The sequence below is a fragment of the Rhinopithecus bieti genome, unplaced genomic scaffold (genome assembly GCF_001698545.2).
Source record: "Rhinopithecus bieti isolate Rb0 unplaced genomic scaffold, ASM169854v2 scaffold_3041, whole genome shotgun sequence".
In the NCBI taxonomy this organism is placed as follows: Eukaryota; Metazoa; Chordata; class Mammalia; order Primates; family Cercopithecidae; genus Rhinopithecus; species Rhinopithecus bieti.
In genome coordinates, this window is record NW_016804262.1 from 1,406,756 (window position 1) to 1,419,118 (window position 12,363).

Consider the following 12,363-nt stretch of genomic DNA (forward strand, 5'->3'; position numbering starts at 1 on the left):
GACTTGGGCTCCTTGGGCTCCTGGACCGACTTCTCCACCTGCACTAACCTCGGTGTCCGTCTCGGCCACCATCCTATTCCTGGCATTCCACTTTCCGACGCGCTTCCTTATCACCCGGGTCTGCAGCCTCTTCTCTCAACTTGAGTTCTGGCTAATTTAGGACAGACAGTTGGAGATCTCCAAATCCGCACCAACGTTGAAATCACGTCCACGGTGAAGTTTGCATTCCATGATGACCCAACAATTAGAGCAAGAAGTAGCATTTTACTGAAGGGTAGGGAACAACACCTGCTACTTTTGAAAGTAACTTCCAATTGTCTCGGAAGGGACATTGTTAAAGGCTAGGGGCTGAAAAATGAGAGTAGTTTTAACTCCTTTGTTGAAAGTTTTTATGAAGCTCTTACTATTTATTTGGAGGGCTAAAGCGACTTCCGAATGAGTTTTCCACTTGAACTTCTCCAGAACACTTCTCACAAGAGTCCTACAGAGGAGCCTTTCCAGTGATAAATATGACATGACTTCTGATGTCGTCGACTTGATGAAGACAGAGTTGATAGTGAAGTTCTTCATGTGAGACCTCTAGAAATCGCACACTAAGAAAAAGAAACTGGTGCAAATAAAGGAAATCCGTTTCAAGAACCAAAAGAAGAAAAAACGTTAAAAAAAAAAAAATTAACTGCGGAAACAGGAAACACTCAACTGTGTAAACATTTTCGGAGACTTTCATAATCAAAACTGGGCGATCTTGAGATTTGCAGGGAGATCGGCTGGCTCAAGGTCTTCGCAGTGGGTATTTCCAAATCTGATTCGCTGCAAGGCTGTAATGTGTGGGTATCTCCTTCTATTCCTTGTAAAGAACTGGAGACGTCTCCTCGCTCTGAATTCTGTAGTGCTAATTTACCTCAAGGGCTTTTTTTTTTTTTTTTTGAGGAGTCAGAATTTTTTTTAGAGCAACCTTCCAAAGTATTACCTGTGTTAGTGTTCATTTTGTACATGAAGAAACATCCTCAAGTGAAATGCTGTATCTCAAGAGCTTTAAGTTGGAGCTGGGTTCAGTGATTTTTGCACCACATTAGTGTCTTAAAGGCATAGATGGTTTTTGAAAAGGGTTTAATTAGTATACTGTTAGACGCAGCACAGATCTAAAATGATGTCTAGGCGTTTTTCATATAAGTTGATCAAGACCCTTTTGTTTTGGATAAACGCAATGAAGACTGTGTGGGGAAAACAGCCAAAGTATTTTAAAAATCTTATGGAGCCTCCATTCCAACTAAGTTAAATCAGAATTTCCAACTATCATTCCTCGTGCATTAGGAAGAAAAAGATCTCAAACATTTATCAAACCTTTAAAATACAAAGAGAAATGGAAAAATTACCAATTGCTTCACCCCAGGATTTTAAGAGACTGGATTCCATGTGCAGATTGTTTCTAAAAGTAAATCCTATCCCCTCAAAAGATACCATAAAATAAACTATTTTAAAATACCAAACGTCCTCCTTTCGTGTTGGTCAATGCAAGGCGCATTTCACATGGGTATTTAAGTTCCTATTGTTTTCATAACAAAACCTTAATAGGCCCATACAATGAGTGTAACAAGATTTCACAAATTAACTGTACCTTCAAAATATTCAGAAAAGAGGAAAGGATGAAGGAAAGTCCCTAGCAGCTTATTCTGCCAGTTGCATTTTCCCTCCAGAGGTCCAAATAGTATCAGGTATGGATACGGAAATAGCAATATGGTTGGCAGGTTAAGACAACTGAAGGGCAGTTGTTTTTTCAATGCAGTGCAATTAACGGCCGGCAATTTTAAAAGCAAAAAGTACTTGTAAAGTGGTATGCATGTGTAAAGCAAGATAGATCACTATTTACACAACAGCAACCAGCCTCATTTTCTCTTTGCATTTAAGGTAAAATCTGTAAAATCAATTTAGGCATTTTCTCTGAAATATTTTGTTAGCACTAACTTTGTGTTCTAGAATATTTTCAGAAGCAAAAGTCAAACTTAAAGCTGACTTTTCCTGTACCCTGCTTTGGCTACTAAAAGTTACAAAGTTAGCAGCTTTTGATATGGGTTTTCATAAGGTTGAAATTTTCTAACATGGTAACCTAGCAAACGTTTTTAATCTTAATTGTCAAACTGTAATAGCTGCTTATTTAAGAATACAAAACATCTTCCATTCATAGAAAAAATTTTGGCTGAAATGTACTTTTAAGCTTATGCCATTTTCTAATTGAGTAGGAGAAAAAAATCTTTTCAACTAAATAACATTTTCACATATGGTTAAATAGTGCTAAGTAAGCCATAACTGCAGTATCTGATTAATAAGCAATTTCAAAAATAAATCCATCATAAAGCGATTGAGATGTAAAGTTTGAATTCCATGTTGATCTTATAACTTGGTTTTATGTAAATCAAATGACAGTCCACTAGCATTTAAAGTTTTTAGCCTTTTAAAAATATTTTTTCATTCTTTATACAAATGATCATCCAAAGCAAAAATATCACTTGACACTTCCATTAACTTTTGTCTTAAACATCATGAAAAACTTAAAGCCTAGAAAATGAGTTAAATTCACCAAAATTGGCAAACATTGGTAACTTTTACTTCAAAGATTGTAAATAGACAGATACATCTTTCAATGGGCTTTCAAGCAGTTTTACAACAAAGCACGTACTTCTTAGCAACATCACTATTAAGACAGCAATGTATTCTCTTTAACGTTTACCTGTTGTAATCCTCTATAGGGTTTCGAAAACTTCTGCACATTGTGCTTTTCATATCAAATTTTTATTAAAGATCTTAGCTATTTTCTAAATGAATATCCTTTTTATTGGATTTTTTCCAATTACAAATGAAATTTCATTTTACATCTATAATTAGAAACAACACTTACAATGGGACTGTACAAATTTAGGTCAAAATAAAAATATATGTATTTTGTGACTTCATAAAACATCCTTTACTATATCTTTAAAGAAAGCAGAAGTAACAGTAATATATGTAAAAGTAATGATTTAATGACTATAAGCAAGACAAAGCAATAGAATTGTGCTTCTTTTGCAGACTGGGGACAATGAAATGTTTAGCTACAATTTTCCCATACAAACATGAAACAATATTCATATAGAATAAACACCCTCGCAAATAACTGATGGGTGATGAACACACACCAAGTTCGACCAAAGCAAAAAACAAATTGAAAATTGTTGGGTGGGGTTATTCATATTTTAAATTCAACATGCTTGCTCTATTTAAAAATACCTGTAGAAGCTTATAATAAATAGCTTCTATTTCCAGACATAGCAGAGAAGGCATATTCCACTGTTAACTGTAAAAGCAACTCTTAAATTTGAAATTACTGCTATACCACATATTAAAATAACTTTAAGATAAAAGCCTTCTTTCAGCAACTTGCTGGTTTATTTAAAAAATTGTTTTAGAATTACAGTGATCAATATGCATTTTAAAATACAATATTAATTCCATCATAGCCAATGGAAAATTAACACGCTAAAGTTAAAGGTTTTCTTTACTGCAGCAATTTTAAAGTAAACATGTATTATTGGAGAAAAGTATATAAAGAAAAGTATAGAAAGTATAGAAAGATGTGCCAATTGCTTCTAATGGAACAGACTTTAGAATTAGATATCCACATTAAAAATATTCTTTGCTGGTAAGCAAGGCTAAACATAGGTTATGGGTATCTGCAAAGGTCGAACCAGTTGGGAGAATTTTAACAATCATTTCTGAATGCATGAAACACAATATTTCTTTATAGCATTTATAAATATATCATACAATACTGTTTCCTGTTATGTCATATACCAATATGGCATTGTACAACAAGCATAATGCCATCTGATTCTTACAAAAGCGAATCATTTAAACAAGTCAGTAAAATAAACGGTAGTACCCGCTTTTAGGCATACAGATTGTAAAACTGAAGTTCACTTTTCTTTGATCGGTTTTGCGTAGCAACAGAGAAGTATAAATCAAACAGGAATCAAAATGGCTAAATATGCAAGAAATCGTTATTCACAGTGACATGGCTACATAGAATGCATTATTCTATGCATATTCTTTCCGTTGGTTGAATTTCAAGATAAAAAGCACTTGTTTTCTACAGGTTCACAAAACAGCATAATAACAAGAACAATCAAGGAGAATGTAATGTAAGTGTTAGTTGAGATTAACAAACTATGGCCCAATGCTTATGTCCACTGAAGAGTATTTCCAAATCCAAACAATGGTTACAGAAACCATTTCCCATCTTTCCTAACACAGAGAAAAAGTCTTGCCTGCTTTCCAAGAAACCAATTCTTTGTAACAACAATCTTTCTTTTCAATTAACGTCCATAGGAGTATCACATGTAGTCCATCTTTTATAGCCAAATTTAATGTCACTACAAAAGAAAGCAAACTGGACGACAGTCACATGTATTAGCATCTATAAAGCTGTAATGGCATGAAGATATCTATATAAATCAGGGGTTTAAAATTTTTTTCCTTAACAGTCTCAGGTATCAACCAGAAGAAGTTGCTGATGACCCATTTACTGATGATTTTCGAGGTCTATTGGCAAAAGAAGATTGGTGGTTACCGCTGGGGCTGTTGCTGGTTCCATTCATAGTACTGGAAATGTGAGGAAACTGTGGATGAGGAGACTGCACTGGAGTACTGGGGCTAGGCAAACAAGAAGAGGTGGAGGGAATACCTCCTGCTGGGCTGTTGGCCTTGTCACTCCCAGAGTCACTTTCCAGTTCTCCAGCATTTGTCAGTCCATCTCTCTGATGACTGATCTTCATTCTTTTACAAGTAGGTCGAACTCTGTATTTCAAAGGAAGTGGACCATTCTACAAAGTTAAAAGGAAAAAAATTACTCTTAATTATTTAAATATAGTTTACCATCATAATCTAACAACAGACATGCTACTTACCCTTCTCCAGGTATAAATGTAGGCAATATCCATTAGTGTATAATAATCTTTTAAAGGTTCCTCCTCATACATGACATCAATCTAGTGAAAATATTTTATTAAGTAACAAAAGAACAAAGGTAAATCTACATTTTTTGTCATTTAAATATAATCCAAAAGTGCTTTAAAAGCATATTCTCCAAACATTTAACAAAGAAAGACTCCTGAAACTTCAAATGAGGAAAAAAATACTGCTAGAGAGTGTTAAGGGATTTGTTTTCATAGCATAAAAGAGAACACATACCAAATGTTTTAAGATAAATTTCAACTTTAGCACTAACAACATTTTTTTCCTATTGCTTTTTTGGGTTCAAAATTCAAAGTGAAAAATGTAATTAAAACTGTAAAATCTATATAAAATGCAAGAAGAATATAAAAGTAGGTACCTGGAAAGTATTAGGTATGTCCATTTTACTTCTGAGAAACTTTCTTAAGTGCATCACAGTCATTGCTGCTGGGCATCGTAAGTATCTTTTATCATTCACCTAAAAGTACATTTAGAAAAGTAACTTTTTTCAGTTACTTTCAGATATGAAGTTTCAATTTGATTGCTTTAATATGATAAAAGATACCAGTATCAAACAAAATTGGAGGTGACCAACCTCTCAACTAATTACTTTGAGTTTACTATCATTATAAATACTAAATGAACAGATTCCTAATATAATAAACAAACTTCAAATATACCAAAGTATTAACTGTGAACTATTTATTTTGTGAGACTAACAATCATACATAAAATAAATTCTAATTATTAAATACCACATGTAGACTTTTCTTTTTTTTTTCTTTTTTTTTTTTTTGAGACGGAGTCTTGCTCTGTTGCCCGGGCTGGAGTGCAATGGCCCGGATCTCAGCTCACTGCAAGCTCCGCCTCCTGGGTTTATGCCATTCTCCTGCCTCAGCCTCCCGAGTAGCTGGGACTACAGGCGCCCGCCACCTCGCCCGGCTAGTTTTTTGTATTTTTTAGTAGAGACGGGGTTTCACCGTGTTAGCCAGGATGGTCTCGATCTCCTGACCTCGTGATCCGCCCGTCTCGGCCTCCCAAAGTGCTGGGATTACAGGCTTGAGGCACCGCGCCGGCCGACTTTTCTTAAACATTAAACATGACCATTTTCTTCTATTTAACAGCCGAATATTCTAAAGGGCAACACAATCCCTGATAAAATCTGGAATCCAAACAATGTTTCTTCTATGTTTTTGTAACATGAAACATACCTCCTCCTTAGATTTCTCTTTGTTTACTTTCCGATCCAATCTAAGAAACAGAAAATTTATTAGTGAAATAATCTAATAAAACATTACCATAAAATAGATTGCCTAAAGATTTTACCTGTTCTGGTCAAAGAATTCAATGGATAAAGCTTATTATCCATCATCAGTTATAATTCTCTTATCTTCATCTGCAACCTCTCCTCTATCTTCATTAGAGCCATTGGCAGCTATAATGATATAGTGAAATGTAATTTTTAAAAATTAGATACCTAATATAATTTTATATAAGAGGATGGAAGGGTTAAGTCAATTTCAATAAATTTTAATTCCTAGATAAGCTTCTCCCCAAATAAATGTCTTCCTCCCCCTAAAAGGTTTACCATCAGCAGAAGGATGAGCTGCATAAAAAATCCTTCTTCTCTTCATTTCATCTGAATGGGGAAAAAAAGATGTAAACCTTTGGCATAACACAAAGAACTAATGAATAATTCTTTAAATTCATTTTTTCTAAGCAAGTTACCTCACTTTTGAAAAAGCCCTGGAACTAATTTGTATACAATATCTTGAAGAGTTTTATCTGACTAAAAAGAATTAAAATAGAAACATGAATTAAGATGTGCAAGAACTAAAAATGTTCATATGTTTCTGCAGTCTTTTTTCATGCTATAGTATTTACTTTATTGTGATGCTGTCTATACTACATTGATAAGATAAAAATTAACCTGAGAGAATAAAAGTTCTCTGTATATAGCACTTTTTAAATCAGTAGAAAAATATTTTATATTCACTAATAAATTCCTCCATTTGCCTAAATCAAGAGAAGTGGTGCCTTTCAAGTTACTAATTAAGCTAATATGAATAGGAGAATGAAGAGGAAAGACTGGAAGCCTTTTTAAATATTTATTCCTTGCCTGTCATGAGTCCATAAAGCAATGCAAAAAGGTTTAACTAATTCAGTTTTTAAAGATAGTTAGGAAAAAAAAAATCTTAAAACACTTAACTACTACTAAACTTTGTCTAAACTTGGTCACCATTACATGGCGAGAAATTAAATGGTACCCTCCACAAAACAACACATATTAGGCATGTATTCAAAGTAAATTTTTGTGAAGAAATAAAGAGGGTAGCCTTCAAGTAAATTATACAACTTCCAATAACAACTACAACAAGGAATTTAAAACAGTTTCCTACCTTATATTCAGTAGTGTCTGGTTTTGTGAACTTGGACATCAACAAAAGGACAATACTTGCTGGTCTCCAGGTAACGAACAATAACACGTTTACAGACTAGAATAGAAACATTAAAAGTTTTTTTATGTTAGGAAATGAGCGATAAAGCATTGGTGGGTCAGAAACCGGAACTAGTAGAACCAAGGTGGTAAATGCCAAAAAGCATTTCCAACTAAATTAAACTAATTCATACCCCTGAGAATACATACACTGCATGCTGTAATACAATACATATTAACAAAAGTCATTACATGCAAAAGAAAAGAATGACTTCACTTTGTACAACATTACCACAGATTGCAGGAAATCATTAACAGTTTTCAAATTTCAGGTCGAACTGTAAAATACACATGATACAAAAGAGAATAAAGCTCGGTACTTACAGGAATGTAGACATTTATTATGGTTGTGGCATCAATGAAGTACCCTCCACACAGCACAGCCACATCAGGTGGGATTTAGCTCAGTGATCTTGATTCTCGTTGTTCGATGCATTTTGCTTGATAAAATAATCCTGCAAGACACAGAAATAATAGCCATCAATTCACAGAACAAGAAATGGAGATCATCTAGTAATCACACACCCTGAACACTGAATTCAGAAACATTTAACACTGTACAGCCTGAGCTGCCCCCAACGTTTCTACAGAAAGAATTTACACATCAGATCGGAATCACTTCTACCAAATGATGAAAAAGGATCCAAACTAACGTTACTTCTGGTCTTTGAGATCAATCCTGTAGGAAGAAGAAAAGGTCTGGGGTGGGGGCTGGAGGCTGAGCGTTTAGGTCTCTTTCTTCCATTTGTCCTCCAGCCCAGAGCCCCAAGGCTGCTGCAGACGCCACAGAATCACCCGCGGATATTTACCAACAACTAGGGCTTGTTCCAGTTCTCAAATTTAATTATAAACTTCCTCAAGAATCTGCAAGCGAAAATCCCGGGGTTCCGGTTTTATTCTTGTTTTAGACGGTTCCAGCAAGCGAACCTGGCACGTTTTTAACGCGACGCGCAGGGAAAACAATTCTGCCCTCCCTGCCATCCCTGGCATTTCCGCGAGCCTGGGTGCCGGGGCCGCAGGAGGAGCACCTCAGTCGGCCTGGGCAGGGCCTGAAGCGCGGCGGACGCCCGGGCCGGGATGCGAGGGGCGGATCCGGCGGCGCCCGGGCTCCGTCCTCGCTCCGGATTCGGAACTCGCCTCGGTCGGGGTTTCCCATAGCAAGCCTTACACTTACACTTGGCATCCGGCCACCGCTGCAACTCCCGCGGGAGCCCGGCCGAGCCCGGCTCCGGCGGGCGTGCGGGCGGCGGGCTGGGGAGGGCGGCGCGCGCGGGGGCGGGGCGGCGCGGGGCGTGGTGGGTGCGGCGACGCCCGGGGGGGCGGGAAGGCAGCCCACGGGCCAGGGCGCTGGGGAGCGGGGACTAGGGACCAAGTCCTGGGCGGCGGGGACCCGGGAGCCTGCGACAGCGCCCGCGAAAGGAAAATGCAAACCGCACTCCCGGCCATTTCGGACACTCCGGGAGCCTCTTTCCACGTCGACTTGGTGCGCAGAGCTGGTTTCAGATCTCGACTCCCTCGGTCTGTCCTGTCTGCAATCACTAGGTCAGAAATTTCACGAAGGGATTTTTTGAGAATTGCCAACTCTGCACTTAGCCCGAAACCGTCAGGGCTCAAATTGCAGAGATGTTTATTGAACCGAACCTCTTTAAAACTTCTTTCTCTAATGTGACGCTCTCCTGTAGATCAAATGAGCGATACAAAGTTTTGGAAAGGCTGAAAACTGAAATCTGTTTTACAAGAAGAGGAGGGGGCAAAGCCCAGTGTTTTATTTGAACAAACTATGCTGGGGGCAAGAAAAAGTACTTTAATCAGTACGATAGTGACAACGTGTACAGAACCTTGTGACCAGCCCATTCCCAACGCTAAATCAACAGCTTGTCAACCCAGAGCAGCGACAGAAGAGAAAAACAAATGTAAAACCCCCCATACGATGAAATGATATTCCCAACAGGTATCTCTATTACAGGAAAGTCACAATGGGGACCTGTCAGCAACAATACACCAGCCGACAGCCAGGGAAGTCAATTACTTCGTGTAGTATTCTTAAAAAATAAACTTCAACCCCCCTCCTTCATTCATTTCAGAACCTGATATAAGACTAAGCTTTCAGACCTCACTGAAGTACACTCTTAAATCTTCCTTGAGTGGAAATCCAGGATCTTTTGAAACTTGCAGTAAGATGTACCTGCGTTTTTAATTCCTAAGGTGTATTAATGCAGTAAAGGGAAACACCAATCAACACACCTCAATGGCTGAAATTAAGAGCTAACCTCAAGAAAATGGTAAAAAACAAAACAAAGCCTCTCTTATGAAAGTGACCACGGTGGCAACTGGCGACCTCTACCAGAAAACTTCTGGTGTGACTCCTCAGTTATCTTTGGATTACTTGTTTTGGAGAATACTGTCAACACGTTAACATAAATCTAAGCGGGGCATAGAGGAGTTGCAGGTAGAGCAATGTCCCTAAAGAGTAGCAATATTTAAATCAAACTGTACTTGGTAAATTAAAGAACAGCCTTCTTGGTGCTTAAAGAAAATTCTCCTTTTGAAACCACAGGATCTTTCCTAGAAAGATAGTGAGGTAATACTTCTGTTTGCCTGTGAAAGCATACTGCACTAAAAAACCACTGATCACAAAGTTCATGAAGGGGCTCCAATAAAAATAGTTGCCTTTATTTCTCCTCTGCCTTGCAGAAAACCAACGCCACACAAACACAAGTATTAACAAGGAGAACAATCAAACCTCAATGGAGGGTTATCCACCGGTTTGCTTTGAGCATTTAAGTCACATGTACTTGACCAAAAGTCTTTCAAATTCATCTTGAGTCTTAATTCACACAATTCCTCTACCTCAGTTCAGAAAAATTTGGCCACAATCCTGTGACCATTTATAATGCTAATAAATATCACTGTTACTTATATAAAAATCAGTCCTTTATGTTTTTATACCATTTGAAAGTAGTGGCAACCTAAGGAAGACTTCCAAAGTGTTTGACGTGCTTGATAAGATTTGAGAAACAATCTCTTCCACCACGGAAGTGAAAACCTTCCAGGTTCCAACCCAGAAAGTGCCAGTTAAGCAAGGAAAAATGCACCAAACATATTATGGTAAAAATACTCAACCGTTAAAACTTGCCATTGTAACACACTCAGTTGGGGCTGTCAGTTTTTAGGTGGAGGCCTAATACCAGGAATGTCAAAATGAAGGAAAACAGAAGCAAGTTCTTGTGTTAACCATCAACTTGCCTATTGCAACCTAAGAAATGCAAATGAACTCCATAGCCCCAGTTGGGGTTCACAGCCCAACATAAGCATGGGTAAAGTTGGGGTTAATTTGACTCCTGGGGAGAAATTTGCCTATCTGCACACTTAACATACATCCAAGAAATTAATGATAGAGTATTAATGGACTTATCATGTACAGTTAAATGCTTAATTTTCTTACAAAAGCTTTAAGTGTATACATGCATACACAGTGACTTGTAACATTTACTAGGCATAAGACTCACACAAGTAGGTTATTTCAAGCACTTCTGACTACACTCTGGGGTAGATGTATGGAATTAACTCAAATCTAAAAAATTATAATTTTGTTTACAAAATCAACCCCCGGGATTTCTGATCAGTCTACTTAAAACTCAAATGTTAACATATAGAGTCTCATAACTTGTTATATACTGTCAATAATTTGCATCCTTAAGTATCAACTCTTTCGTGGAGCTTATAATGTGTTTCCAGAACATGGGAGTTAAGGTTCCTATAAAATATACGTTGAACCACTCATAATGTTGTACACACCACCAACCTACACTTGCATTTGGATAAATATGCTCGGAATTTTGCCCACATTAAGGGAAGGGGTTGATACATGCTTCTCTTTCATATATTGAACCGTGACCACTAAGCCCACTAAATCCTTTTACTGCAATTGGTAATGATCAAAGTCTCTCTACTTGTTTACTTCCAATTATTAACTGTAAATCTCTGGGAAAAAGATCATGCCATATCGCTGTCAAGCCCAAGTGACTGCGTAAACATATGTAATCAACTTTTTAGTGCTCCTTTCTAAAGCATCCCTTTGCCAAATGACCTATGCTGACATTTAGCAAAACCTATAAAAGGTAGTGGACTGGAGTCATGATGCTGAGTGCATCCCTTCTACGTGGAAGTCGAGAGAAAAGTTGCAGTCTCCAAAAGGGGTAAAAAGAAAAAGGAGAGAAAGAAGTAGTGAGAAAGGAAGCCTCCAGCAAGGCTAACGTCCAGTCACCATCTTCACTCCACAAAAAGCTCCAAATTTGAAATGCCCACTTCCCAGGGAGCACCTCCCAAGTGATGTTTAGAGCACTTATCCAAGACTCCCAACACACACCACCTTGAAAACTTTAGCATTTTAAACACAAATGCAGGAGACCTTGGAAACAACTAGGAACCGCCATCTTACCAGCCATCCAATCTCACACAAGTGTCCCCCCAACTTAAGTTAATAACATTTTTGTCGGGGCTCTCTTCAGCCTCACACCCACCTTGGCGGGTTGGCCGCCTCCCACGCAACCCGTCCCTATAAAATGGGGCGTTCTCTGGGGCTGGAGCCCCTCCAGAGCCCTTTCTTCGGGAGAGGAGGGAAGCCACTTGACCCAAGCAGCTCCCGATTTCAGGAACCCGTCCCCGTTTCATCCAAATCTACCTCTCAACAAAGGGTGCTGCGGCCGAGAGAGCCGCCGAGGCTGGAAATACGACTGCTCCTCTTGGGGGCCATGTGCGTCGCGAGGGTGCGGAGGGGCGCCCGGGGTAGCGGGGAACTAAAACGTGGGGCCGCGCGCGGCGCGCCGGGACTGAGCGGGCGGCGGCGGCTGGAGCGGCGCCGAGCCCTGCTGGCGGCG

General features: G+C 38.6%; 1 protein-coding gene across 1 annotated transcript in view; it reads right to left on the reverse strand.

Moving 5' to 3' along the window:
• Positions 1–2,583: 2,583 nt before the first annotated feature.
• The window catches only part of LOC108526631 (polycomb complex protein BMI-1), a gene marked incomplete at its 5' end in the record, with an annotated part of 14,270 nt that continues 4,490 nt past the window's right edge, over positions 2,584–12,363 (reverse strand). Inside the window, 12 exon segments of the mRNA XM_083287439.1 lie at positions 2,584–4,856; positions 4,941–5,021; positions 5,366–5,464; positions 6,198–6,237; positions 6,313–6,421; positions 6,575–6,625; positions 6,715–6,775; positions 7,376–7,401; positions 7,404–7,481; positions 7,808–7,822; positions 7,825–7,879; positions 7,881–7,938. Coding sequence (XP_083143565.1) covers positions 4,527–4,856; positions 4,941–5,021; positions 5,366–5,464; positions 6,198–6,237; positions 6,313–6,421; positions 6,575–6,625; positions 6,715–6,775; positions 7,376–7,401; positions 7,404–7,481; positions 7,808–7,822; positions 7,825–7,879; positions 7,881–7,938 — 1,003 coding nt within the window.